At 41.4% G+C, this 25719-nt stretch overlaps 2 protein-coding genes across 2 annotated transcripts in view; both read left to right on the forward strand.

Moving 5' to 3' along the window:
• LOC142198606 (uncharacterized) overlaps positions 1-8375 on the forward strand; it is a 200701-nt gene extending 192326 nt beyond the window's left edge. Inside the window, 5 exon segments of the mRNA XM_075269633.1 lie at positions 98-149; positions 1611-1718; positions 3657-3836; positions 3919-4042; positions 6763-8375. Coding sequence (XP_075125734.1) covers positions 98-149; positions 1611-1718; positions 3657-3836; positions 3919-4042; positions 6763-8342 — 2044 coding nt within the window. The 3' untranslated portion in view covers positions 8343-8375.
• A 4053-nt stretch (positions 8376-12428) lies between these two features.
• LOC142198333 (uncharacterized) lies at positions 12429-23709 on the forward strand. Its single transcript, XM_075269305.1, has 6 exons — positions 12429-12465; positions 15871-16029; positions 18086-18265; positions 18364-18442; positions 20081-20269; positions 21847-23709. Exons 2-6 carry the CDS (start codon positions 15952-15954, stop codon positions 23637-23639), a joined length of 2319 nt encoding a protein of 772 aa, XP_075125406.1. The 5' UTR covers positions 12429-12465; positions 15871-15951; the 3' UTR covers positions 23640-23709.
• Positions 23710-25719: the final 2010 nt, after the last annotated feature.

Below are 25719 nucleotides of genomic sequence, written 5' to 3' on the forward strand. Positions count from 1 at the left end.
ACATCATCACAGGTCCTTCAGCTATGGCAGTGTAGTAGATACAGAGCAGGTCCTGGTCAGGTGGTCACTGATGTTGTGCTGTTCTCTCTGTTATCAGCCAGCAGCAGAGGAAAACGTCACAGAACGCCTTGTGTGACCTCAGCCCTAAGGTAAGATGACAGCGGAGGATTTTGTGGGTTTCGTTGCAGTTTGTGGTACAATTTGTGTCATTGTTGTAAAATAGTGAGAAGAAAGTCTTGTGGTGAGATGAGACGTGTCCTATGGGATTATTTCCCTCCCGTATACTCCGCTCCTGATCTGACATCACTGCTGCCCGCTGTACAGTATGGCAACCGACCTGTAACTGCGGCGTAATGATACAATGTCTCTCAGCAGGTTACCTCCTGGCCCCTCCCTGTTGCCATACTTCTCCTCCCACTGCTGTACATCTCGGCCGTTCCTTCCTGCACCTTGAAGGCCTAACGTTCACCCCATGAGCCTTTCTCAGCCAATCCCAGGCAGCCCTCAGCGCAGTGCGGGAGCAGTATAGGATCTTTAGTTCCTGCGAGGATGTCTTGGTGCCGCGTTCCGGTCTTATTCTTGTCCTGTTTCCTGACTCTGTTGTATTGACCTTCCGTGTATGACCTCTGCCTGTCCTTGTTTACGACTTTGCACACTTCCTTCCTACCACGGACCTGCGGCTGGTACTAGTCCACTGTTTTACCTTGTCCCCTGGTCCTTACCCACTGGTGTCCCCTATACCAGGATAACTACAAGAGGTTGGGACCTTTTGGTCTCCCCGCATCTATATCCAGATCCCTATATGTGGCGGTTAAAGGCTGAATACTGGGGAGGCTACTTAGACAACATCCTTGAGAGTCTCTCAAAGCCAAACCAGTTAGGTGGCACAGTGGGTGCACAACGCACTGCCCATTACACAACCAATATCACATCGGCAGGGCAGGAAGCTTGAAGACCACTGGAAAGAGGATCCATCACCTCTCCTAACAGATGGACATCTTGGGAGACAGATTTGCATATTCTTCCCATGTTCCCTTGCAGTGGAGCAACTATGGCTGTATAAGTCTCCACACACCTGAAAAGGTGGCCTCTCCCTAAGGATGGACGTTATCCCCATAATCTGCTCTCCGAACAGGCCTGTTTTAGTAAATACTTGGATTGCTCTTGAAATAAAAATTCTGGAGCTTCTTAATTTTGGCACCGATATCTCCCCACTGTCAGAAGGGCAGGCCTTACAGCTTAGAGTCCTTGACAGAGCAGCAAGCGATGATGCTAGCCTATAAAGCTTCTGACAGTGGGGAGATATCCGTGCCGAAATTAACATCACTGATATTTCCAGCATCGGGGTCATACCGGGAAGTCCCCGTTTTACTCCCACAATCCAAAAATATACTGATAGGGAAGTTAGATTGTGCGCCCTGCTTGGGACTGTGGCAATATCTCTGTAAAGTGCTGCAGAATATGATGGCGATATATAAGTAATAGAAATAAATAAGTAACCTTAAAAGGCATATAAAGGCTTTCTTGATATATCCTGTGTATGTTGTTTTCTATGATTTAGTTCCTCTCGTGACGGTCTCGGCAGTATAAAAAGCCTTTAGTAAGTCCAGATTTCCCACATCCTGAATGACCCAACAAGAATGGAAAAGGACCGGAATGAGATTACCAGAAGAATATTAAACTTCACCTTGGAGATCATCTATCTGCTGACCGGAGAGGTAAACTTTCTATATTTCTATGCTATATATTGTATTCTTTAAAGCGATCCTATCATTAAAACACAATTTTTTGTGACTACCACGTCGAAATAGCCTTAAGAAAGGCTATTCTTCTCCTACCTTTAGATGTCTTCTCCGTGCCACCGTTCGGTATAAATCCCAGTTTTTGTCGATATACAACTGAGTTCTCTCGCAGCACTGGGGGCGGATCCCATCGCTCAAACAGCACTGGGGGCGTCCCCAATGCTGTGAGAGAACTCTTCAGGAATGGCCTCTTTATGCGTCTTCTTCCAGCGGTGGGGGTCAAACTTCTAGGCCTCAGGCAGAGCCGACTGCGCATGCCCACAGCCACGAGAAAAATGGCTGCTTACACAATAAGTAAGCAGCCATTTTCTTGTGGCCTGTGGGCATGCACAGTCGGCTCTGCCCTAGGCCCGAAGCCTAGAAGTTTGACCGCCTGCTCCGGAAGAAGATGCGTGAAGAGGCCGTTCCCGAAGAAGATGGAGGCGGTGCTGGAGAGTTCTCTCGCAGCATTTGGGATGCCCCCAGTGCTGTTTGAGCGCTGGGGCCTGCCCCCAGTGCTGCGACAGAACTCATTTGCATACCAAAGAAAACCAGGATTTATACCGAACGGTGGCGCGGAGAAGACATCTAACTGTAGGAGAAGAATAGCCTTTCTTAAGGCTATTCCTACATGTTAGTCAAAAAAAATTGTGTTTTAATGATCCCTTTAAAGGGAAGGGGAAGTCCATAATACACAAGTAGGATTATTGTAACAAGGAAGAGAAAGCAAGCTGGGATGAAAAGCGTGAGAAAGCCAAAGGGTGGTCTGCAGGAGAGGAGTTTGAGTACTAGTTTGACACTATATAGATAAATAGAAGACTGACAACAGGAGGTTCTTCTCCATCGCCACCATAATATTTCTGTATTGTACAGTATTATTTACCATGAAACACAATGAAGAGAAAATCTAGAATAGACAACTAGGACCATTGTAATGAGAAGGGAAGCTGGAGTGTGGCCTGAAGGAGAGGATTTGGCCTCTATATAGAAACCTAGAATACTGCCAGTAGGAGGAGGGCACAAGGTCCATCTTGTCTGCCGACATATTATTTCCTTTTTATTCTCAGGGTATAGATATATATAGTTATACTGGGATTACAGCCACTTACTGTAGATTTTCCAACCACATCTGGTGGAAGTTTGTTCCAAGCCTCAAATGTATTGCACCTCAGTAACATTATCAGCTAATAAATGGGTTCCGCTCCAATGAGCACAGTTGGAATTTTCTCTCTAGCCCCACCATTCCAGAGCAACAAGCTGAGGTAGTTTTGGTGCCTGATGTTCTATTTAAGTTCTGTAATGTTAAAATCACTAAAATCGGACACAGCCAGAATCGCTTAGAATCACACCCCTTGTCTGCTTCTGCTCAATACCGCTCTCCTAACAGTACAGAGACTAAATAGCAAATCAAGCACCAAAACAAACAAGCATTGATTACTCAGGAAAGGTGGGGGCTAGAGAAAAAATTCAAACTGTTACAGAAACAGAGGAACAGTGTCTACTAATTGATGTGAAGAGCTGGACTTGGAGCTGGTGAGAGGTCCTCTTTAAGGACTTGTCACAGGCAAATTCTTCAGGGTAAGTTTACTTGAAGAGTTACAAGTTTTGCACACATTTCAATATCAAAACCTTTTCTTCTTCAGGTTAAAAAAAAAGCAGTTTAAGTTCCTGATGGCAATACCATGATACGTTTAGTGCTTGAGATCTTCCACCATTTTGTATCCCTTCTTGGGATCCGTTCTATTTTATTAGCGTCTTTTTTTATGTGAGGTCTCCGGAACTGACCCCAGTATTCCAGATGTGATCTCAGTAGAGATCAATTCAACAAGATCACAATGTACAGCTCCCCAAGTGTCTCTCTTTCTCTATACACAGGAATACGCAGCGGTGAAGAAGACATCGGGTGACTGTGTGACTCCCAGCTGCCATGTCCATGAGTCAGGAGGATGGAGCAGGAGCCACAGCCCCATCACAGACCCTCCCCCGCACTCACCGATACAGGAGCAGAAGATCCTAGAACTGACCAACAAGATCACTGAGCTGCTGACTGGAGAGGTGAGCACTGCTGGGAATGCTGGGACGTTATATGGTAACACCATGGAGGGGTCGGGGGATGACCGTATCATTGTGTTGTCAGGTTCCTATAAGGTGTCAGGACGTCACTGTCTATTTCTCCTTGGAGGAGTGGGAGTATTTAGAAGGACACAAGGATCTGTACAAGGAGGCCATGATGGAAAACGACCAGCCGCTTACATCACAAGGTAAGACGACAATAAGGGGATGTATTTTTGGAATCCATTGATGTTGTTTTCGAAATTGCTGTCATGGTGTATAAATGGAGCACACCAATTCATGATTGTATCCAAGGCCACAGACCAAAAGTGGAACCCCAGTGAACATGGCCTTCCCCATTCCAGCCTGCCTGGGGATATCTGGTCAAAGGTCATACAATAGCAAGACCTCACTAGATAATCCTGAAAATGGCAGAAAAATTAGCAGTAATTGAAAAGAGCAGCGTCCGCCTCATGATGTATTTGCATGTCTGCTCCTTTGTTACTTCCATGAGTCCTACAACACAGACGCAGAGGACACCTTGTAAAATCAGTGCAGCTGGTCAGGTGTCATGGCAGCCTATTGGTTCTATTACATCCTGCCATAGACAGTATGTAATGTAATGTATATAGAGAAACAGCGGCAATGTCACCGTATCACAGAAGTATCGCTGGATATTATACCGGAGATCAGTTGATCACACATTTGAACCCATAACATTTTTCTATCAAAATTTAAAAAACATAATCCTATTGACCCACCAAACAACTCAATACATCATTTTTACTGTTCAGTGAGCGCCACAAAAAAAAAAACAAACACGAAAAGCAATGGCCAATTTGCTATTTTTTAAAATCTGTGTATATCTTTGCGTAACAAAGTGCATTTGTGCGACTTTCTTACGGGCTTTCTTTTTTTACACCGTTTACTCTGCAGCCAAAATGACATGACACCTGTATTCTACGTTTTGGTACAATTCCGGGGATACCAAATTTGTTTTGCTTTTTTGCATTTTAATCCAAAACTGCAAAAAAAATGTTTTTCTCAAAGTTGCCATATTCTGACACCCGTGATTTTTTTTTTATACTTCTGTATACGGGGATGCATAGGGCGTCTTTTTTTTTTGTGGTTTGGCACTTTTTATTTATTTATTTTTTTTATCGCTACAGCGTTTACGATATGAGCAAAATCTCAGGCATTAGCACTGGGTCTCTGCTGTATATAACAGCAGAGACCCGGCAGCTATGGCGGCCGCTAGAGTGGCCATCATATTTAAACACACGACATCCGTCGTACTATTATGGGAAAGGGTTAAACGGGTGAAAAAAAAAGATACTGAACTTTCACACAGTTTTTTTCACTCAGATTCCAACATGGAAAACTCATTGGAAATGGTGTTTGAAAGGCGTCGAATTTGCCTCCCGTTAATTTCAACGATAGTCAGCAATTACTTTTAATTTTAGGGTGCTGACTGTGGCGAGATAGGGTATGACTCTTCTTTTGGAATTGTGGTGTACGGCATGCAGACTCATGGGAGTTGAAAACTGCAAACCACATGTATTATTGCCTTGTGAATAGACAGTAGTTCTTGGAAGTTCGAGAACCCTTTAGAATTTTCTATAGTTCTGTACAAATTTGACCTAAGAATTTATTAGCTTTCCACACAAGTCCTAAAAATAGATAAAGAAAACCAAATCAAACAAGTGAGTAAAAAATATCAGACTTGGTCATTTATGGATGATAATGATCCGATATCACCTTTCTATGAGTGGAAACAGTATGCGAACCTTAGCTTTCAGTATCTGATGTCAACAGTAAGTAAACAAATCTAGAAATTGTTAGTCCTGCACATCAGCTTGGAGGAATTTGAGTCCATTCATCCGTTCAAAATGGCTTACATTTTTTTTATTTTTTTTGAAGATTGTGAACCCCACATAGGGATCACAATGTACTTTTTTTTACCCTATCAGTTTGTCTTTGTAGAATGAGAGGAAATCCATGCAAACATGAGGAGAACATACAAACTCCTTGTAGATGTTGTTCCTGGTGGGATTCGAACCCAGGACTTCAGTGCTAAGGGTCGTTGCCTTGCTACATGACCCATATTCTTTTGAGGTTCACAGACAGATGTCCTGACTTTTTCCTTTAGAATTTTCTGGCGTAATTCAGAATTTATTGTTCCATCAAAAATGGATACTACCATGATGATACTACAACCCCTTTCTCCCCCATTTAGGTTTATATGCTGGAACACAGTGTTTTCCTTTCTTCGCACATTGAGCTTTTTGGATTAGATGAGAAGCCTTATTTTGGGCTCATCCACACAAAAAAATTGTTCCAATAATCTTCTGGCTTGTCCGGGTGATCTTTAGCAAACTGCAAATTTGCACTTTTCGTAGAGCACTCGTCTCTGTCCTTACAGTCCTGCCATGTACACCATTGTAGTTCAGTGTCCTCCTGATAGTGGAATCATTTAGCATTAGGTAGTATGAAGAAGGCCTTTAGTATCTTAGAGGTTACCTTAGGTTCCTTTGTGAACTCATGGACTGTTATACACCTTGCACTTGGTGTGATCTTTGGTCTTGAATTTCCTCCATTTCTGTACATTACACTCTGTCTGACTTTGGGTTGCTGGAGTCCAAACTCTTTAGAGATGGTTTTGTAACTTTTTCCAGTCTAATGAGAATCAACAACTCTTCTTCTGAGGTCCTCAGAAATCTCCTTTGTTCATGCCACTAGTTGGAAACATCTGACTTTTTTTTCCTTTTTTTTGCCTTCAAATTATCTCATAATCCAAAAAGTTGAGAATTTTTTTTTCTCTCACAGATATATGATATTGGATCCTATTTCAACCATAATAGAAATATTTGAAATTTGTCTGGTTTGTTGTTTGAAATAAAATAATGAAATCTATTTTTAATCCTAACAGAAAATCCCAGTAAGAACTCTGAGGAAAACATCATATCAAGGCTAAATTATAAAGTAGAAGATGAAGATATCATGGAGCACTCCTTAGGAGAAAACCTCATTACCCTTGATTTTTCTCTGGAATCATGTAATTTCCTTAAACATGAAGAACCTTCTGAACAATCTGAGATCGTTACCACAAGTACGAGTCACGAAGAGGGTAACAGGTTTCAATCCGGTGACTGTGGAGAAGAGTTAACAAGAAGTTTAGATCTTTCTATATATCAAAGAGTCCACACAAGGGAAAATTCAAATTCCTGTTTTCATTGTGGGAAATATTTTACATCTAAATCTAAGCTGGTCAGGCATGAGAGGATTCACACAGGAGAGAAGCCGTTTCAATGTTCTGAATGTGGGAAATCTTTCATTACTAATGATGTACTCAAACATCATCAAAAAATTCATACAGGGGAGAAACCATTCACATGTCCAGAATGTGGAAAATGTTTTATGAAAAAATCGATTCTTGTTAAACATGAGAGAATTCACACAGGAGAGAAGCCATTCTCATGTTCAGAATGTGAAAAATGTTTTATTACTAAAAAAGTTCTTAAAGATCATCAGAAAATTCACACAGGAGAAAAACCATTTACGTGCTCAGAATGTGGGAAATCTTTTACAGATAAATCAATTCTTATCAAGCATCAGAGAGTCCACACAGGAGAGAAGCCATTCTCATGTTCTGAGTGTGGGAAATGTTTTATAGACAAATCAAGGCTTGTGGCACATGAGAGAATTCACACCGGTGATAAACCCTTTTCTTGTTCAGAGTGTGAGAAATGTTTCAGAGATAAATCTCTTCTTGTTAAACATATAAGAGTTCACACAGGAGAGAAGCCCTTTTCATGTTCAGAGTGCGGAAAATGTTTTAGAGTAAAATCTGAGCTTGTTGTACATGAGAGAATTCACACAGGAGAGAAGCCATTTTCATGTTCAGAGTGTGGAAAATGTTTTACAGGTAAATCAATTCTAGTGAAACATATGAGAATTCACACAGGTGAGAAGCCGTTTTCATGTTCAGAATGCGGGAAGTGTTTTATAGAAAAGTCAAAGCTTGTTACACACGAGAGAAGTCATACAGGAGAAAAACCATTTTCGTGTTCAGATTGTGGGAAAAGATTCACAGATAAATCAATTCTACTTAAACATCAGAGAATTCACTCAGGGAAGAAGCCATTTTCATGTTCAGAATGTGGGATGTGTTTTACCGATAAATCAAATCTTGTGACGCATAAGAGGATTCACACAGGAGAGAAGCCATTTACATGTTTAGAATGTGGGAAATGTTTTAGAGTGAAATCAAAGCTTGTTACGCATCAGAGAACTCACACAGGAGAGAAGCCATATTCATGTCCAGTTTGTGGGAAATGTTTTTCAGATAAATCATATCTTGTTATACATGACAGAATTCATACAGGAGAGAAACCATTTTCATGCATACAGTGTGGAAAATGTTTTAGAGCAAAGTCAAAGCTTGTTGCTCATGAAAGAACTCATATTAATGATTCACAGGGAAATCAAATTTTAAAACTCATTCAATAATTCATCGAGAGAAAAAATATATTCTTGTTTGGAATGTGGGAAATGTTAAAATAAATGATTTACAAACATCAGGTTTTAACAGCCAATTTTTTTCCTATCCTGGAGAGGAATGTTTGTATGCCATTTTACAATGTAAACAGAACCATTCAGACCCCTTCACTTTTTTCAAATTTTGTCATGTTGAGGCCTTGAACTAAAATTTTTCTTTCAACATAGGACATAGGCAAAATGTGAAAACGGATTTTCAGAAATATTTTCAAATTTATTAAAATGGCAAAATTTTAATTTTGCATATATATAAGTATTCAGACCTTAAAAGTGATAGCGACATGTATGGCTATAGGTAAACATATGGCAGCTGGTGGTAATAGAGATGAGCGAACACTATTTAAAACAGCCGTTTCGAATAGCATGCTCCCATAGAAATGAATGGAAGTGGCCGGCCACTTAACCCCCCCCGCGTGTCGGCTGCGTCCATTCATTTCTATGGGAGCGTGCTATTCAAAACGTCTGTTTCGAATAGTGTTCGCTCATCTCTAGTAATAAACTGTTAAAAACAAGTATCCTTTTTTGAAGAGCAAGTAGGGATATCGCAGCATGTATGCGCTGCGATTTTTTTCCGCAAAGTGGGCATGGGATTCGCATGAATCCGATCCACTTTGTAAGTACTGTCTGTAAAATGCCGCGATTTTTCCTGCGGTGTTTCCGCCGTGGCCAAATTGTAGTGTTTCCGGCCCGTGGGGCCCCAGCCTAAATAGCAGAGCACCATAATTTCTTAGGATTTTCAACATTGCCTTTCAATTACCTTTATTGCACATGAGAAACTCGAGCAAAATGCAATAAAAAACTCAATAGAAAACTCATATGAATTTCCGCAGCACAAAACTGAAAAACGCATGTACATGCGCGTTTTTTTCCGCGACAGAAAATGCAGCGTTTTCTCTGCGTTTTTTTTGCTGTGTTTCCGCCCAGTGAGGCCTTAGCCTATAAATCACTGATGAAAAGATATATATTTTTTTAATAATCTGAACAGAAAAAAAAAAGTTGTTATGGCCTTTGAAATGCATGTACCAGAAAAAACTCAAAATTTGTTGGGTCCTGAACTGGGGAAACTTCCTGTTGATTAAGTGCTTTGCCGCAGGAAATATGGCAATTTTGTCCAGCACTACATACAACAAAATAGCTGAAATGACGGCGGTATAAAATTGACTTGACGGAGAAAATTTGGCAATTTTAGGCACAGAATACGTGCTGTGGTGTTTCAGTTGTCACTTCACTTTCCACAGAGTTGTGATTGTGATCCTGAATGCAATGGCCGCCGCCTGATTTTACCTCACAGTGACACTACCGTACTGAGGCTCTTATCTCTCTCCATAAGATCAATCTCTATCAATTTTCTATTAACAATGAATCTAATTTATCTCTTCTTCCCGCTGAATCGCACAAATCGTCGATATTTTTCTGTGTTTTTTGTTTTTTAGCTATCTCTGAGCTCCGATGTGTTCTCAAGCTCCGTCTCCTCACACGACTATTACCTCAGGCTCCTCAACCAGCACTTATTCTCTTCATAGCTAAGCTCCTCCCACTTTACTTGTCATGTGATGGTGACATCATCCCAGGTCCTTCAGCCACTAGGTATCCTTGTCACTGCTAAGCTCCTCCCCCTCATATGACTGATCACATCACAGTTCCCTCAGCTATGGCAGTGCAGTAGATACAGAGCAGGTCCTGGTCAGGTGGTCACTGATGTTGTGCTGTTCTCTCTGTTATCAGCCAGCAGCAGATTGCCCATCATATAGAGGATATATATACGTGTATACATCTCTCACTCACTGTCTGCAATAACAGTTTTTCCAAGAATTTATAAACAAATGTAGGAAAACAGTAACAGAACGCCTCTACATGAGAGAATCCACATAGGAGAGAGGCCATTTTTATGTTTCGAATGTGGGAAAGCTTTCACAGATAAGTCAAGTCAGCCTCAGTGTTGCAAACCAATAGAGGGAGCTCACTGGAATGTGCAAGGCCTCTTGGAAGGTCGGGCATGATGCTAAAGGGAGCAGCCTTTATTGGGCCATATCACTGAAATTCTGTCTTCCTAACTACATCAGGGAAGACAGGCTTGCACATTCCAGTGAGCGCCCTCAATTGGTTTGCAACACTGAGGCAGCAGCTGACTTCCTAACTACATCATGGAAGACAGATTTGCATATTCTTCCCATGGTCCCTTGCAAAGTGGAGTGTTAAAGGCTTAATAAGTCTCCATACACCTATATGGAGGTCTCTCCATAAGGAGTGACAATATCCCCTTAACCCTAATTATATTATACAGTGACCCCCAGCTATTACATTATATTATACAGTGACCCCAGTGGAGGGGCAACATTAAATTGAGGCAGATGAAGGGGGACATGAAACTGGCGGTAGAGATGGAGGGGGGACATGAAACTGGGGGGAGTGATGGAGGGGAGACATTAAATGGGGCAGAGATGAGAGAGCAATTAAAAGGGCAGATGAAGGGGGGCAAATGGAGGAGGACATAAAACTGGTGACTGATGAAGGGGGAGCATGAAACTGGAGGCAGAGATAGAGGGGGAACATTAAATTGGGGGCAGATATGGAGGGGGAACATTAAATTGAGGCAGATGAAGGGGGGACATGAAACTGGCGGTAGAGATGGAGGGGGGACATGAAACTGGGGGGAGTGATGGAGGGGAGACATTAAATGGGGCAGAGATGAGAGAGCAATTAAACGGGCAGATGAAGGGGAGTATATTAAGAGGGACATTAAACTCTGGAAAACTGAGGGACATTAACAATAGGGGTTACTAGAGGAGGACATTTAACAGTGGGAGTAGATGGAGGGGGACATGTCCGCCTCTAGTTGCCCCTAGTTTAATATCTCCCTCCAGCAACCCCTACGGTTTAATGTCCCCCTATAGTTGCCCCCAGTTTAATGTCCTGCTCCAGCTGCCATTAATTGATTGCCCTCCTCCAACTACCCCCACTGTTAATGTCACCCTCCAGCTGCCCCAGTTTCATGTCCCCCTTTAGTTTCCCCAAGTTTAAACTGGGGCATCAGGAGAGGGACTTAATACTGAGGGGCAGTTGGAAGGGAACATTATAATGTGGGAACATATAATGTAGAGGTGATTGTAGGAGCATTATACTGTGTGGGGGCACATGACAAATGGATGAAAATGGGCAGAGTCAATGTAGAAGTGGTGGAACTAAATTTGCTGTGGCGCGCACAAGACATTTTGTCCCTAGGGCCACACGGTGGCTCAGTGGTTAGCACTGCAGCCTTGCAACGCTGGAGTCCTGGTGTTCAAATCCTGCCAAGGGCAAAAAACCATCTGCAAGGAGTTTGTATGTTCTCCCCGTGTTTGCATGGATTTTCATCCCATATTCCAAAGACATACTGATAGGGAAAAATGTACATCATGATCTCTATGTGGGGCTCACAATCTACATTAAAAGAAACAAAACACATTTTGTCCCTCTTTCTGTTCATTGAAAGTTGGGAGGTATGCCCACCACTTAGCAAAACTTTCTGATGGGTGGTACAGAGATGCGACTATTAATCCAGTCGGTACATCTCACTCCTGTGCACAGTGCACCTCGACTGACTGATGTATGTAGTATCCTTCTTGGTGCATTCCCTCTGATGTACATCCTTCATCGATCACATGATTGTGACCTTGTCTCTGATCCTTCAGCCACTATTTATGCTCTTCAGTGTTGAGCTCCGCCCCTTCTGTAACTGATCACATGACGGTGACATCATCTCAGGTCCTTTAGCTATTGAAGTGTAATATATACAGTGACAGGAGGGGAAGTAGACAAGGAGGCGGTGCCCAAGCAAAGGTCCTTATACTATGTAGTACTGAGCCGCTACCCTGGTGTATTGTTCTGGGTTATCAGTCAGCAGCAGACGTCCCATTATACAGAGGACATATATATATATATATATATATATATATATATATATATATATATATATATATATACAGTGCTTGGTCACTGTCGGCAGTAAGACTACGTTCACACCCGGCCTTTGCTTTGTTATTTTGGTAGGAATTTATGACATAAACACATAACAGTGAGTGACGCCAGCCATAAGGTAAGCTCATACAATGGAGATTTACTGCAGAATTATGGCTTTTTTTGTAATAGAAAGTTTAGTGGTGAGATCTGACTTGATTTTTAGAGTATTGACCATGCACAGTACAACTTCTCTTATTCTGTATATATATATATGGACAGTGCACAGTACAACTTCTCTTATTCTGTATATATATAGACAGTGCACAGTACAACTTCTCTTATTCTGTATATATATAGACAGTGCACAGTACAACTTCTCTTATTCTGTATATATATAGACAGTGCACAGTACAACTTCTCTTATTCTGTATATATAGACAGTGCACAGTACAACTTCTCTTATTCTGTATATATGGACAGTGCACAGTACAACTTCTCTTATTCTGTATATATATATGGACAGTGCACAGTACAACTTCTCTTATTCTGTATATATATATATATAGACAGTGCACAGTACAACTTCTCTTATTCTGTATATATATATAGACAGCGCACAGTACAACTTCTCTTATTCTGTATATATGGACAGTGCACAGTACCACTTCTCTTATTCTGTATATATAGACAGTGCACAGTACAACTTCTCTTATTCTGTATATATAGACAGTGCACAGTACAACTTCTCTTATTCTGTATATATGGACAGTGCACAGTACAACTTCTCTTATTCTGTATATATATATATATAGACAGTGCACAGTACAACTTCTCTTATTCTGTATATATATAGACAGTGCACAGTACAACTTCTCTTATTCTGTATATATAGACAGCGCACAGTACCACTTCTCTTATTCTGTATATATGGACAGTGCACAGTACCACTTCACTTATTCTGTATATATAGACAGTGCACAGTACCACTTCTCTTATTCTGTATATATGGACAGTGCACAGTACCACTTCTCTTATTCTGTATATATATGGACAGTGCACAGTACAACTTCTCTTATTCTGTATATATATATAGACAGTGCACAGTACAACTTCTCTTATTCTGTATATATAGACAGTGCACAGTACCACTTCTCTTATTCTGTATATATATGGACAGTGCACAGTACCACTTCTCTTATTCTGTATATATAGACAGTGCACAGTACAACTTCTCTTATTCTGCCTATATGGACAGTGCACAGTACCACTTCTCTAAGGTAGCATGAATGTTTTCATTCCCTTTTGTATCTACAGACTGAGCCAGTTTAGAGCTGAGAGTGGTCCTATCTCTACAGGTTCTATTAGTAAGATGCTCTGTCATATCCGTGACAGTAATTTATCACCCCATCCCTGCAGATAGATAGGTTACTGTCACCAGAACCAGCATATCACCCCAGCCCTGCAGATAGATAGGTTACTGTCACCAGAACCAGCATATCACCCCAGCCCTGCAGATAGATAGGTTACTGTCATCAGAACCAGCATATCACCCCAGCCCTGCAGATAGATAGGTTACTGTCACCAGAACCAGCATATCACCCCAGCCCTGCAGATAGATAGGTTACTGTCACCAGACCCAGCATATCACCTCAGCCCTGAAGATAGATAGGTTAGTGTCACCAGACCCAGCATAGCACCCCAGCCCTGCAGATAGATAGGTTACTGTCATCAGAACCAGCATATCACCCAAGCCCAAAAGTATCACAACGGGGGTAAAACACCCCCATTCACTGGATCAATGGAGGTTTCAGTGTTCAGACCCCACTGATCAGCTACTTATCCTCTGTCCGTAAGATACAGGATAAATATTCTTTGTGGTGTAACCCTTTCAGTATCTGCAGATCTACAGTCCTATGAAAAAGTTTGGGCACCCCTATTAATCTTAATCATCTTTAGTTCTAAATATTTTGGTGTTTATAACAGCCATTTCAGTTTGATATATCTAATAACTGATGTACACAGTAATATTTCAGGATTGAAATGAGGTTTATTGTACTAACAGAAAATGTGCAATATGCATTAAACCAAAATTTGACCGGTGCAAAAGTATGGGCCCTCAACAGAAAAGTGACATTAATATTTAGTAGATCCTCCTTTTGCAAAGATAACAGCCTCTAGTCGCTTCCTGTAGCTTTTAATCAGTTCCTGGATCCTGGATAAAGGTATTTTGGACAAACAATTCAAGTTCAGTTAAGTTAGATGGTCGCCGAGCATGGACAGCCCGCTTCAAATCATCCCACAGATGTTCAATGATATTCAGGTCTGGGGACTGGGATGGCCATTCCAGAACATTGTAATTGTTCCTCTGCATGAATGCCTGAGGATTTGGAGCGGTGTTTTGGATCATTGTCTTGCTGAAATATCCATCCCCGGCGTAACTTCAACTTCGTCACTGATTCTTGAACATTATTCTCAAGAATCTGCTGATACTGAGTGGAATCCATGCGACTCTCAACTTTAACAAGATTCCCGATGCCGGCATTGGCCCCACAGCCCCAAAGCATGATGGAACCTCCACCAAATTTTACAGTGGGTAGCATGTGTTTTTCTTGGAATGTTGTTTCTTTTTGGACGCCATGCATAACGCCTTTTTTTATAACCAAACAACTCAATTTTTGTTTCCAAAATGAAGCTGCCTTGTCCAAATGTGCTTTTTCATACCTCAGGCAACTCTATTTGTGGCGTACGTGCAGAAACGGCTTCTTTCTCATCACTCTCCCATACAGCTTCTATTTGTGCAAAGTGCGCTGTATAGTTGACCGATGCACAGTGACACCATCTGCAGCAAGATGATGCTGCAGCTCTTTGGAGGTGGTCTGTGGATTGTCCTTGACTCTTCTCACCATTCTTCTTCTCTGCCTTTCTGATATTTTTCTTGGCCTGCCACTTCTGGGCTTAACAAGAACTATCCCTGTGGTCTTCCATTTCCTTACTATGTTCCTCACAGTGGAAACTGACAGGTTAAATCTCTCAGACAACGTTTTGTATCCTTCCCCTGAACAACTATGTTGAACAATCTTTGTTTTCAGATCATTTGAGAGCGGGCTGTCCATGTTCGGCGACCATCAAACTTAACTGAACTTGAATTGTTTTGTAGAAAGAAATGGTCCAAAATACCTTTATCCAGGATCCAGGAACTGATTAAAAGCTACAGGAAGCGACTAGAGGCTGTTATCTTTGCAAAAGGAGGATGTACTAAATATTAATGTCACTTTTCTGTTGAGGTGCCCATATTTTTGCACCAGTCAAATTTTGGTTTAATGCATATTGCGCATTTTCTGTTAGTACAATAAACCTCATTTCAATCCTGAAATATTACTGTGTCCATCAGTTATTAGATATATCAAACTGAAATGGCTGTTGCAAACACCAAAATATTTAGAACTAAAAATGATTAAGATTAATAGGGGTGCCCAAACTTTTTAATAGGACTGTATATTTCATATTGTCCTCTACTTGTCCCTCTCCTTTTCTCATAAAGGTACCTGGAGGACTAGGACCTTCTAGTTGATCCAGTTTTGATATAATCTTATCCAAATCGCTCCTGATTGACCCTCCAAGGATGGAGAAGGCCTGGAATGATGTTACTGGAAAAATATTAAACTTGACTTTTGAGATCATCTACGTGCTGACCGGAGAGGTACACTTTCTCTAGATCTGTGATTTTATTGCATTGTTTAACAAGTTCAAGATTAGCCGGCAGTACTAGCTTGTAACTGCACCCAATTCTGGGGCAATAGGTGGCGTCAGATACACAGACTAATTCCAGGCTATTCTTCATTACTAAGGGGGTGACATAACTGATATAACTGTACTCAGTGCTGGGGCTACAGATGGCGCCACCAATAAGTAACCGACACACAAATTAATTACAGGCTATTTCTCATTACTAAGGGGGTGACATACTGTACTATATATGGGGATGTAGATATAACTGTACTCAGTGCCGGGGCTACAGATGGCGCCACCAATAAGTAAGTGACACACAGACTAATTCCAGGCTATTCTTCATTACTAAGCGGGTGACATACTATATATGGGGATGTAGATATAACTGTACTCAGTGCCGGGGCTACAGGTGGCGCCACCAATAAGTAAGTGACACACAGACTAATTCCAGGCTATTCTTCATTACTAAGCGGGTGACATACTATATATGGGGATGTAGATATAACTGTACTCAGTGCCGGGGCTACAGGTGGCGCCACCAATAAGTAAGTAACACACAGACTAATTACAGGCTATTCTTCATTACTAAGCGGGTGACATACTATATATGGGGATGTAGATATAACTGTACTCAGTGTCGGGGCTACAGGTGGCGCCACCAATAAGTAAGTGACACACAGACTAATTCCAGGCTATTTGTCATTACTGACTGTGACTGTTTGCTGCTAATGAGGCCAGTAATGAAAAATAGCCTGGAATTAATAAGTGTGTTAATAACTCATTAGTGACTTCACCGGTAGCCCCAGCACGGAGTACAGTTATAGCTACACCCAGGTACATAATGTGTCACCCCCCGTAGTAATGAGAAATAGCCTGGAATGAATCTAGGAGTCACTTATTAGTGGCGCCACCTGTATCCCCAGCACTGTGGCCCCAGATCTGGGGCCACAGCTGCTCTTCCTGTTAAATAAAGGCACACAAATCCTGGTTACTGACAAATTAGTGTAAACCAGGCCTTGCAATACTTTCATTGCTGAAGACCTCAGACTAATTTAGACAAATTCACACCGATCGTAAAAAAGTGAAACTTTTATCATAAATCCACAACACTATGTTTTGAGGAAAAAGAACATCGTACACCAAAGCCAACTGTTTCGCATGGTGGAGCAGGGCTTGAGGCTTCTTTTCTGGTTCAGGATCTGGACAATTTGTAGTCATTGTTTTGGACTAGTCTATTTAGAGTCCTGACCTTCACGTGACCAACACTCTGTGGCATGACCTAAAGGTGAGTGTGCACATTAGTCATCTCAGAAATAATTTGCAGAGAGAAATCGTCCAAAATTCCTCTACAAAGTTTTTTTGGGTTTTTTTGTTACATTTTTTTCTCTTCACCTCCTATTTTTGTGACTGTACATGGAAACATAGAAGACTGACAGCAGGAGGAGAGCTCGTGGTCCATCTATTATGTTCACCCGTTATTTCATGTTCTCTGAGGATAGGGTTGAGCTGATCTTGAGATTTCAGGATCGATTTTGAAATACGATTTCCAATCATTTTCCAGCCGATCTCGATCGTGAAAATTGCTCAATCGCCGATCGGAATCCAATCTTTTCCGATCCCGATCGCTCAACCCTAGTCAATGCTTCCACTATGGGAAAAGTCACTTTTAGGGTTGAGCCGATCTTGAGATAACCTCCGACCTCGATCCCACTGGAAAAGATCAGGATTGGAATTCCAATCGCGATCGAGAAATTTACTCGATCGCCGATCGGAATCCGATCTTTTCCGATTCCGATCGCTCAACCCTAATATATGGTCATCTCAGTTGTAAAGTCACTTACTATTCTTAAAATTCTGAAGCATTTTCTATCTATAAAATGTAAAACTTTTCAGTAACTTGCTGGCCCCAAGCACCTCTACTAAACCCAACCTTAGGGTAGAAAGTAAAATGTGGGGCTCCATGAGGTGGCACAAATAATTGGATAACTTTCCTCTTAAGTTCTTAAAGTATCTCTCTCCATACACAGAGTTACATGATAACAAAGAAGACATTGGGTGACTGGATGACTCCCAGTTGCCATGTCCATGAGTCCGGAGGATGGAGCACGAGCCACAACCCCATCACAGAATCTTCTCCTCACCCACTGACACATAGACAGAAGGTTCTAGGATTGACCAACAAGATCACTGAGCTGCTGACTGGAGAGGTGAGCGCTGCCGGGACTTTATATGGTCTGGGTGATGACCATTGTGTTGTCAGGTTCCTATACGGTGTCAGGATGTCACTGTCTATTTCTCCATATAGGAGTGGGAGTATTTAGAAGACCAAAAGGACTTGTACAAGGTGGTTACAATAGGAGACTACCAACCTCTTCCATTGCAAGGTAAGAAGACAGATGCGTGTATATACTTGTATAACGTGGCACATCGGTGACTTTGTCCAAGCTGTCATCTTCTTCATGTTGATATGCTTGACATGGGATGTGATCCCAAGAGTCAGGAGAAGTGCTCCACTAGTGGTCTCCAACCTTTTCAGACTTGGGAAACACCTGGAAAAAAATTCCCACCAAATAACTCTTATAAGACAAAGAACGTCCTAAGCATGCAGATAATGTTACATGAAGACATACCATCATCTTCCCAACCAGAGTGTCGTGGCCCCCTGGCCAGTTTTCAAGGCAGCCCTGTTGGAAATTGCTGTGATAGACCATTGGGATTCACGATTGCTGAGAGATTCCCGACTGTCTGACATGCCGGACATAACGCTCTGGTTTGAGATTTTAGCAGAGTCAGTACACTGTAAGGGGGTGTTTACACGTAGGAATCTGACGCTGATTTGGCAAGTGGATTCCGCCTTCAAATCAGTGGCAGAGTCCACACAGAATTTTCTCATCGATCGGAGGCAGAGATCGCAACAGGATGCTGAAAAAATAAGTGTCCTGCTCCATCTTGCCGCGGATGTCACAGAGTCTGCAACTCGAGACTCCCCACTGATGAGGCCCATCAGGGAATGTCGATGCACACAGGGAGTGTGGACAGCCTCTAAGAGCATGCGTCCTGAAGATCCTCACTCCTGTGCATAACCACTGTACCTGACCCTCGATGACGTGACTATTATGACGTCCTTCACCCTGGTCATAACTGTGAGGTTTAACGGTCCTCTATTACTTAAAATAAGTTCACAAAAACTTACCTACAACTTCCACCTGACTCTTCAACTTTTACAGAAAAGGTCATTTGATACCCTACATGGGCCACCAAACTTAAAGGGATCCTATCATTAAAACTAAATTTTTTCTGACTAACACGTAGGAATAGCCTTAAGAAAGGCTATTCTTCTCCTACCTTTAGATGTCTTCTCCGCGCCGCCATTTGGTATATAATCTGGTTTTTGTTGGTATGCAAAAGGTTCTCTCGCAGCACTGGGGGCATCCCCAATGCTGCGAGAGAACTCTCCAGCGCCGCCTCCATCTTCTTCAGGAACGGGGTCTTCACCGCGTCTTCTTCCGGGAGTTGGCTTCAAACTTCTAGGCCTCGGGTCTAGGGCAAAGCCAACTGTGCATGCCCGCCGGCCACAAAAAAATGGCCACTTACACAGTATTGTAGGCCCGAGGCCTAGAAGTTTGAAGCCACCGCTGGAAGAAGATGCGAAGAAGACCCGTTCCTGAAGAAGATGGAGGCATCACTGGAGAGTTCTCTCGCAGCATTTGGGACGCCCCAGTGCTGTTTGAGCGCTGTGGACCACCCCCCAGTGCTGCAAGAGAAACCATTTGCATACCGACGAAAACTGGGATTTATACCGAACGGTGGCGCAGAGAAGATATTTAAAGGTAGGAGAAGAATAACCTTTCTTAAGGCTATTCCTGCGTGGTAGGCAGAAAAAATAGAGTTTTAATGATAGGATCCCTTTAAAGCGTAACTATACTATCCCTGCTTATCAATGGGAGAGTAAAAATCTGCATGTTTGTGTCCATCTGAATAGAATACAAAATCATGAAATCAATTTTGTTTAATCCTAACAGAAAATCCTATTAAAAAATCTGAAGAGAATTTCATAGCACCACTAAACTGTAAAGTAGAAGATGAAGACATCCCGGAGCAATATCCAGAAGAAAAACTCATGACCTTTAATTTTACTCCAGAATCAAGTGATGCCGTGAAGTATGAGGAACCTTCTCCTGACCAATCTCAGATTGTTACCACAAATACAGGTGATAAAGTCCTGATAAAAAATTTTGGCAGAATTTGGCAGAATGTTTGTAGAAAAATTGCAACTTTTTAATGAAGTTATGCCACCAAAATTAGCTTCTAGCCATAGGATAGAGCATAAATGGGATTGGTAGGGGTCTCCTATTGTTCTCCAAATGAGACCCTAAAGCCTAAGGCCATTAGTATCCTGGTCAACACACAGCATAGCAATGTAACTTATGACACTCCATAGTAAAAAAGAATAGAGGTGACATCCTGTATGGTTCCTATTATTGGTTTTTTTCTTGGATAATCCAGCCTTCAAGATCTATGATTATTATAAAGCCCCTATACACATTTAGTTATTATACAGGGAGTCTGTCACCAGTCCATATTGAAGTATAAGCATAGCCAGGCTTCCGTTAAATAAAACATGTTTTTCTGCTTTCCGGTAGGTGCCTCTGTTGCTGAAATATTATTAGCTTTTGACCTGTTTGGTGCAAAGAGGATGTCTCCATTGTTCCTATCGCACCAAAGAGTTTTGTACCCGTCCCCCCAGCCCTCCCTGCTATGCTAACCGTGGTGATGTCCTTGTAGCGCCAAAAAGCTCATTAGGCCCCATTCACACGGGGAGCGGAAGGGCAGATTTTGGCGGCTCCCCGCGTCACTCTCAGGCCAAAATACGACTGTCGCGGCTTCCGACAATCATGGCTTTAAACAAGAGTCCACAGCTCAATGCATCTTATTTCATTGTACTCAGTTGCGGTTCTGTGTGCCCGAAAAAAACTTCCTCCGGTTAAGGTCACGATACAGAATCACAATAAAAAACTTTTTCAGCACAACACAACCGATGTCTTATTTCCTTATTTTCTTTAAAAAATAACTTTTATTTTCAAATATTAAAACATCCAAAATGCCTTTGGTATAGCACCAGACACAAAACAAAAATAAGTGGTAAACACAGACACAGAAAAAAACTTACGGCATATGCGTGTACGGCATTAGGAGCTAGCCTACGCGTTTCGGGATGCCTGTCCCTTACTCATGGTGATATGAGAATGCTCCTGGACCCCAGATACTTATAGCCGTCATTACAGATGGTAACAATTAACACATTATTCAAATTTAAAAACAGAAAAAATTTTTAAAATAAAAAAACTCCAAAATGCAGTTTCGCACATAGATCATGTGCTTTGCCCTCTGGAGTAGGCTCAAATGAATGGGCTGACTCCGGAGGTTGCTGCCGCGGAATCTGCCTGAAGAAAGGGCAGCTCGCTTCTTTTTTCTGCAACATGCCTCTAGCGGAAAAAAGAATGCTAGCGTTCTCCATAGACCACCATTGTGAGGGTGCGGATTATGATGTGGATTCTGTGCCATAATCCCCTCCCACCCTTTGCCCGTGTGAACAGGACCTTAACATATTAGGAGCAAAGTTAATATGTCAGCAATGGCGGCACCGATCGGGAAACGTTTCATTCTAAACTGCATGAAAAATTCCATCTTATACCTTTTGGCACAATAAAAAGTGCATGTGTGTTTCTAAATTTTTCTAGTTTGTAATCTGAAATAAAATCTTGAAACCCATTTTAAATCTTAACAGAAAATCCCATTAAGAAAGAAAACGTCATATCATCAATAAGTTGTAAAGTAGAAGATGAAGTAGAAGACGTCAAGCAGCACTCTTCAGATGAAAACCTCATGACCCATAATTTACCTCCAGAATCATGTAATCCCCCGAATCACGAGGAACCTTCTCCTGACCAATCTCAGATTGTTACCACAAATACAAGTCCCAAAGAGGTTAATCGGTATCAATGTGGTGAATGTGGAAGACAGTTTAAAAAAAACTCACATCTTGCTTTGCACACCAGAATTCACACAGGGGAAAGGCCAAACTCTTGTTCAGAATGTGGAAAATGTTTTATATCAAAATCTAAGCTTGCTAGACATGCGAGAACTCACACGGGAGAGAAGCCGTTCCAGTGTTCAGAATGTGGAGAATCTTTCATTACAAAAGATAGACTTAACCATCACCAGATAATTCACACTGGGGAGAAACCATTCACTTGTTCAGAATGTGAGAAATTTTTCATGACTGAAACCAAACTCGAAGATCATAAGAAAATTCACACGGGAGAAAATCCAATTATGTGTTCGGAATGTGGGAAAAGTTTTACAAAGAGATCGAGTCTTGTTAGACATGAGAGAATACACACAGGAGTGAAGCCATATTCATGCCAGGAATGTGGGAAATGTTTTGCAGATAAATCATGCCTTGTTGTACATGAGAGGAATCACACGGGAGAGAAGCCGTTTTCTTGTGCAGAGTGTGGAAAGCGCTTCGTAAATAATTCGACTCTTGTTAAACATGGGCTCATTCACACAGAGAAGTTGCATTACTGTTCTGAATGTGGGAAATATTTTAGAGAGAAATCGAAGCTTGTTTCACATCAGAGATATCACACGGGAGAGAGACCATTTTCATGTTCGGAATGTGGAAAAAGTTTTACGGAAAATTCCCATCTTGTTAGACATCGGAGAATTCACACGGGAGAGAAGCCATATTCATGTTCAGAATGTGGGAAATGTTTTATAGATAAGCCGTGCCTTGCTGCACATGAGAGGAGTCACAAAAAAGAGCTTCCGTTTTCTTGTTCAGAATGTGGAAAGTGTTTTAAAAGCAATCAAAGTCTTATTAAACATGTGAGAATTCACACAGGAGAGAAGCTATATTCGTGTTCAGAGTGTGGGAAATATTTTAGGGAGAAAGCTCGGCTTGTTTCACATGAGAGAAGTCACACAGGGGAAAAGCCATTTTCATGTTTGGAATGCGGAAAAAGTTTTACCGAAAAATGCAATCTTGTTCGACATGAGAGAATCCACACAGGAGAGAAGCCTTATTCATGTTTGGAGTGTGGAAAGACTTTTTCAGATAAATCGACGCTTGTTAAACACGTGAGAATTCACACGGGAGTGAAGTCCTATTTATGCTCAAAATGTGGGAAATCGTTTCATGAGAAATCAAGACTTGTTGCACATGAGAGACTTCACACAGGAGAGAAGCCGTACTCATGTTCGGCATGTGGCAAATTTTTTACAGATAAGACATTTCTTATTTTACATAAGAGAATCCACAAAGGGGATAAACCATTTTCATGCTCTGCATGTGGGAAGTGTTTTACAAGAAAATCCATTCTCGTCATGCACGAGAGAACTCACACGGGAGAGAAACCATACTCCTGTTCAGAATGTGGGACTCGTTTTACAAAAAAATCAAGTTTAGTTAGACATGAGAGAATTCACACAGGAGAGAGGCCATACTCCTGCTCAGAATGTGGGAAGTGTTTCATCACCAAAGACAAGCTTGGAGATCATCAGAAAAGTCATAAATGAGAGAAACCATTTTGACTTTTTATGCTTGGAAGGAAATCAAATTTTTAAAATTCATCCTATTCTTGTTTTGAATGTGGGAATTAATAGTAATATTTTTATATAATTCAGATAATAAGAGTGTTATACAGTCCTATGAAAAAGTTTGGGCACCCCTATTAATCTTAATCATTTTTTGTTCTAAATATTTTGGTGTTTGCAACAGCCATTTCAGTTTGATATATCTAATAACTGATGGACACAGTAATATTTCAGGATTGAAATGAGGTTTATTGTACTAACAGAAAATGTGCAATATGCATTAAACCAAAATTTGACCGGTGCAAAAGTATGGGCACCCTTATCATTTTATTGATTTGAATTCCCCTAACTACTTTTTACTGACTTACTGAAGCACAAAATTGGTTTTGTAACCTCAGTGAGCTTTGAACTTCATAGCCAGATGTATCCAATCATAAGAAAAGGTATTTAAGGTGGCCAATTGCAAGTTGATCTCCTATTTGAATCTCCTCTGAAGAGTGGCATCATGGGCTACTCAAAACAACTCTCAAATGATCTGAAAACAAAGATTGTTCAACATAGTTGTTCAGGGGAAGGATACAAAAAGTTGTCTCAGAGATTTAACCTGTCAGTTTCCACTGTGAGGAACATAGTAAGGAAATGGAAGACCACAGGGACAGTTCTTGTTAAGCCCAGAAGTGGAAGGCCAAGAAAAATATCAGAAAGGCAGAGAAGAAGAATGGTGAGAACAGTCAAGGACAATCCACAGACCACCTCCAAAGAGCTGCAGCATCATCTTGCTGCAGATGGTGTCACTGTGCATCGGTCAACTATACAGCGCACTTTGCACAAATAGAAGCTGTATGGGAGAGTGATGAGAAAGAAGCCGTTTCTGCACGTACGCCACAAATAGAGTTGCCTGAGGTATGAAAAAGCACATATGGACAAGGCAGCTTCATTTTGGAAACAAAAATTGAGTTGTTTGGTTATAAAAAAAAGGCGTTATGCATGGCGTCCAAAAAGAAACAGCATTCCAAGAAAAACACATGCTACCCACTGTAAAATTTGGTGGAGGTTCCATCATGCTTTGGGGCTGTGTGGCCAATGCCGGCATCGGGAATCTTGTTAAAGTTGAGAGTCGCATGGATTCCACTCAGTATCAGCAGATTCTTGAGAATAATGTTCAAGAATCAGTGACGAAGTTGAAGTTACGCCGGGGATGGATATTTCAGCAAGACAATGATCCAAAACACCGCTCCAAATCCTCAGGCATTCATGCAGAGGAACAATTACAATGTTCTGGAATGGCCATCCCAGTCCCCAGACCTGAATATCATTGAACATCTGTGGGATGATTTGAAGCGGGCTGTCCATGCTCGGCGACCATCTAACTTAACTGAACTTGAATTGTTTGTCCAAAATACCTTTATCCAGGATCCAGGAACTGATTAAAAGCTACAGGAAGCGACTAGAGGCTGTTATCTTTGCAAAAGGAGGATCTACTAAATATTAATGTCACTTTTCTGTTGAGGTGCCCATACTTTTGCACCGGTCAAATTTTGGTTTAATGCATATTGCACATTTTCTGTTAGTACAATAAACCTCATTTCAATCCTGAAATATTACTGTGTCCATCAGTTATTAGATATATCAAACTGAAATGGCTGCTGCAAACACCAAAATATTTAGAACTAAAAATGATTAAGATTAATAGGGGTGCCCAAACTTTTTCATAGGACTGTATAGGTGGAATTAGCCTGGATCTGATATAGAGTGGTGTAACTTCTTTACCGCCTGGCACTCAGCCTAATTATTTAGGGCGACGACAGTTACCCGGGATTATTGGTCAGTTAGTCATAAACGCGACTTTGACCTTATCATTGACTGAGATAATACTGCCATCAGAAACTCCTCTTTTATATGACACCAGAACATGGTTCTATGTTTGATTTATTTATTTAGCTTACTTATATAGCGCCTGAAATATGAAAAACAAAAAAAACTTTGCAAGTCTTCAGTAGGTGATACCTTTTTTAATGGCTAACTCATAATGATGACAGGATATAACGTTTCGAAGCTTCCT

Source organism: Leptodactylus fuscus, chromosome 3, assembly GCF_031893055.1.
Source record: "Leptodactylus fuscus isolate aLepFus1 chromosome 3, aLepFus1.hap2, whole genome shotgun sequence".
Taxonomy (NCBI): domain Eukaryota; kingdom Metazoa; phylum Chordata; class Amphibia; order Anura; family Leptodactylidae; genus Leptodactylus; species Leptodactylus fuscus.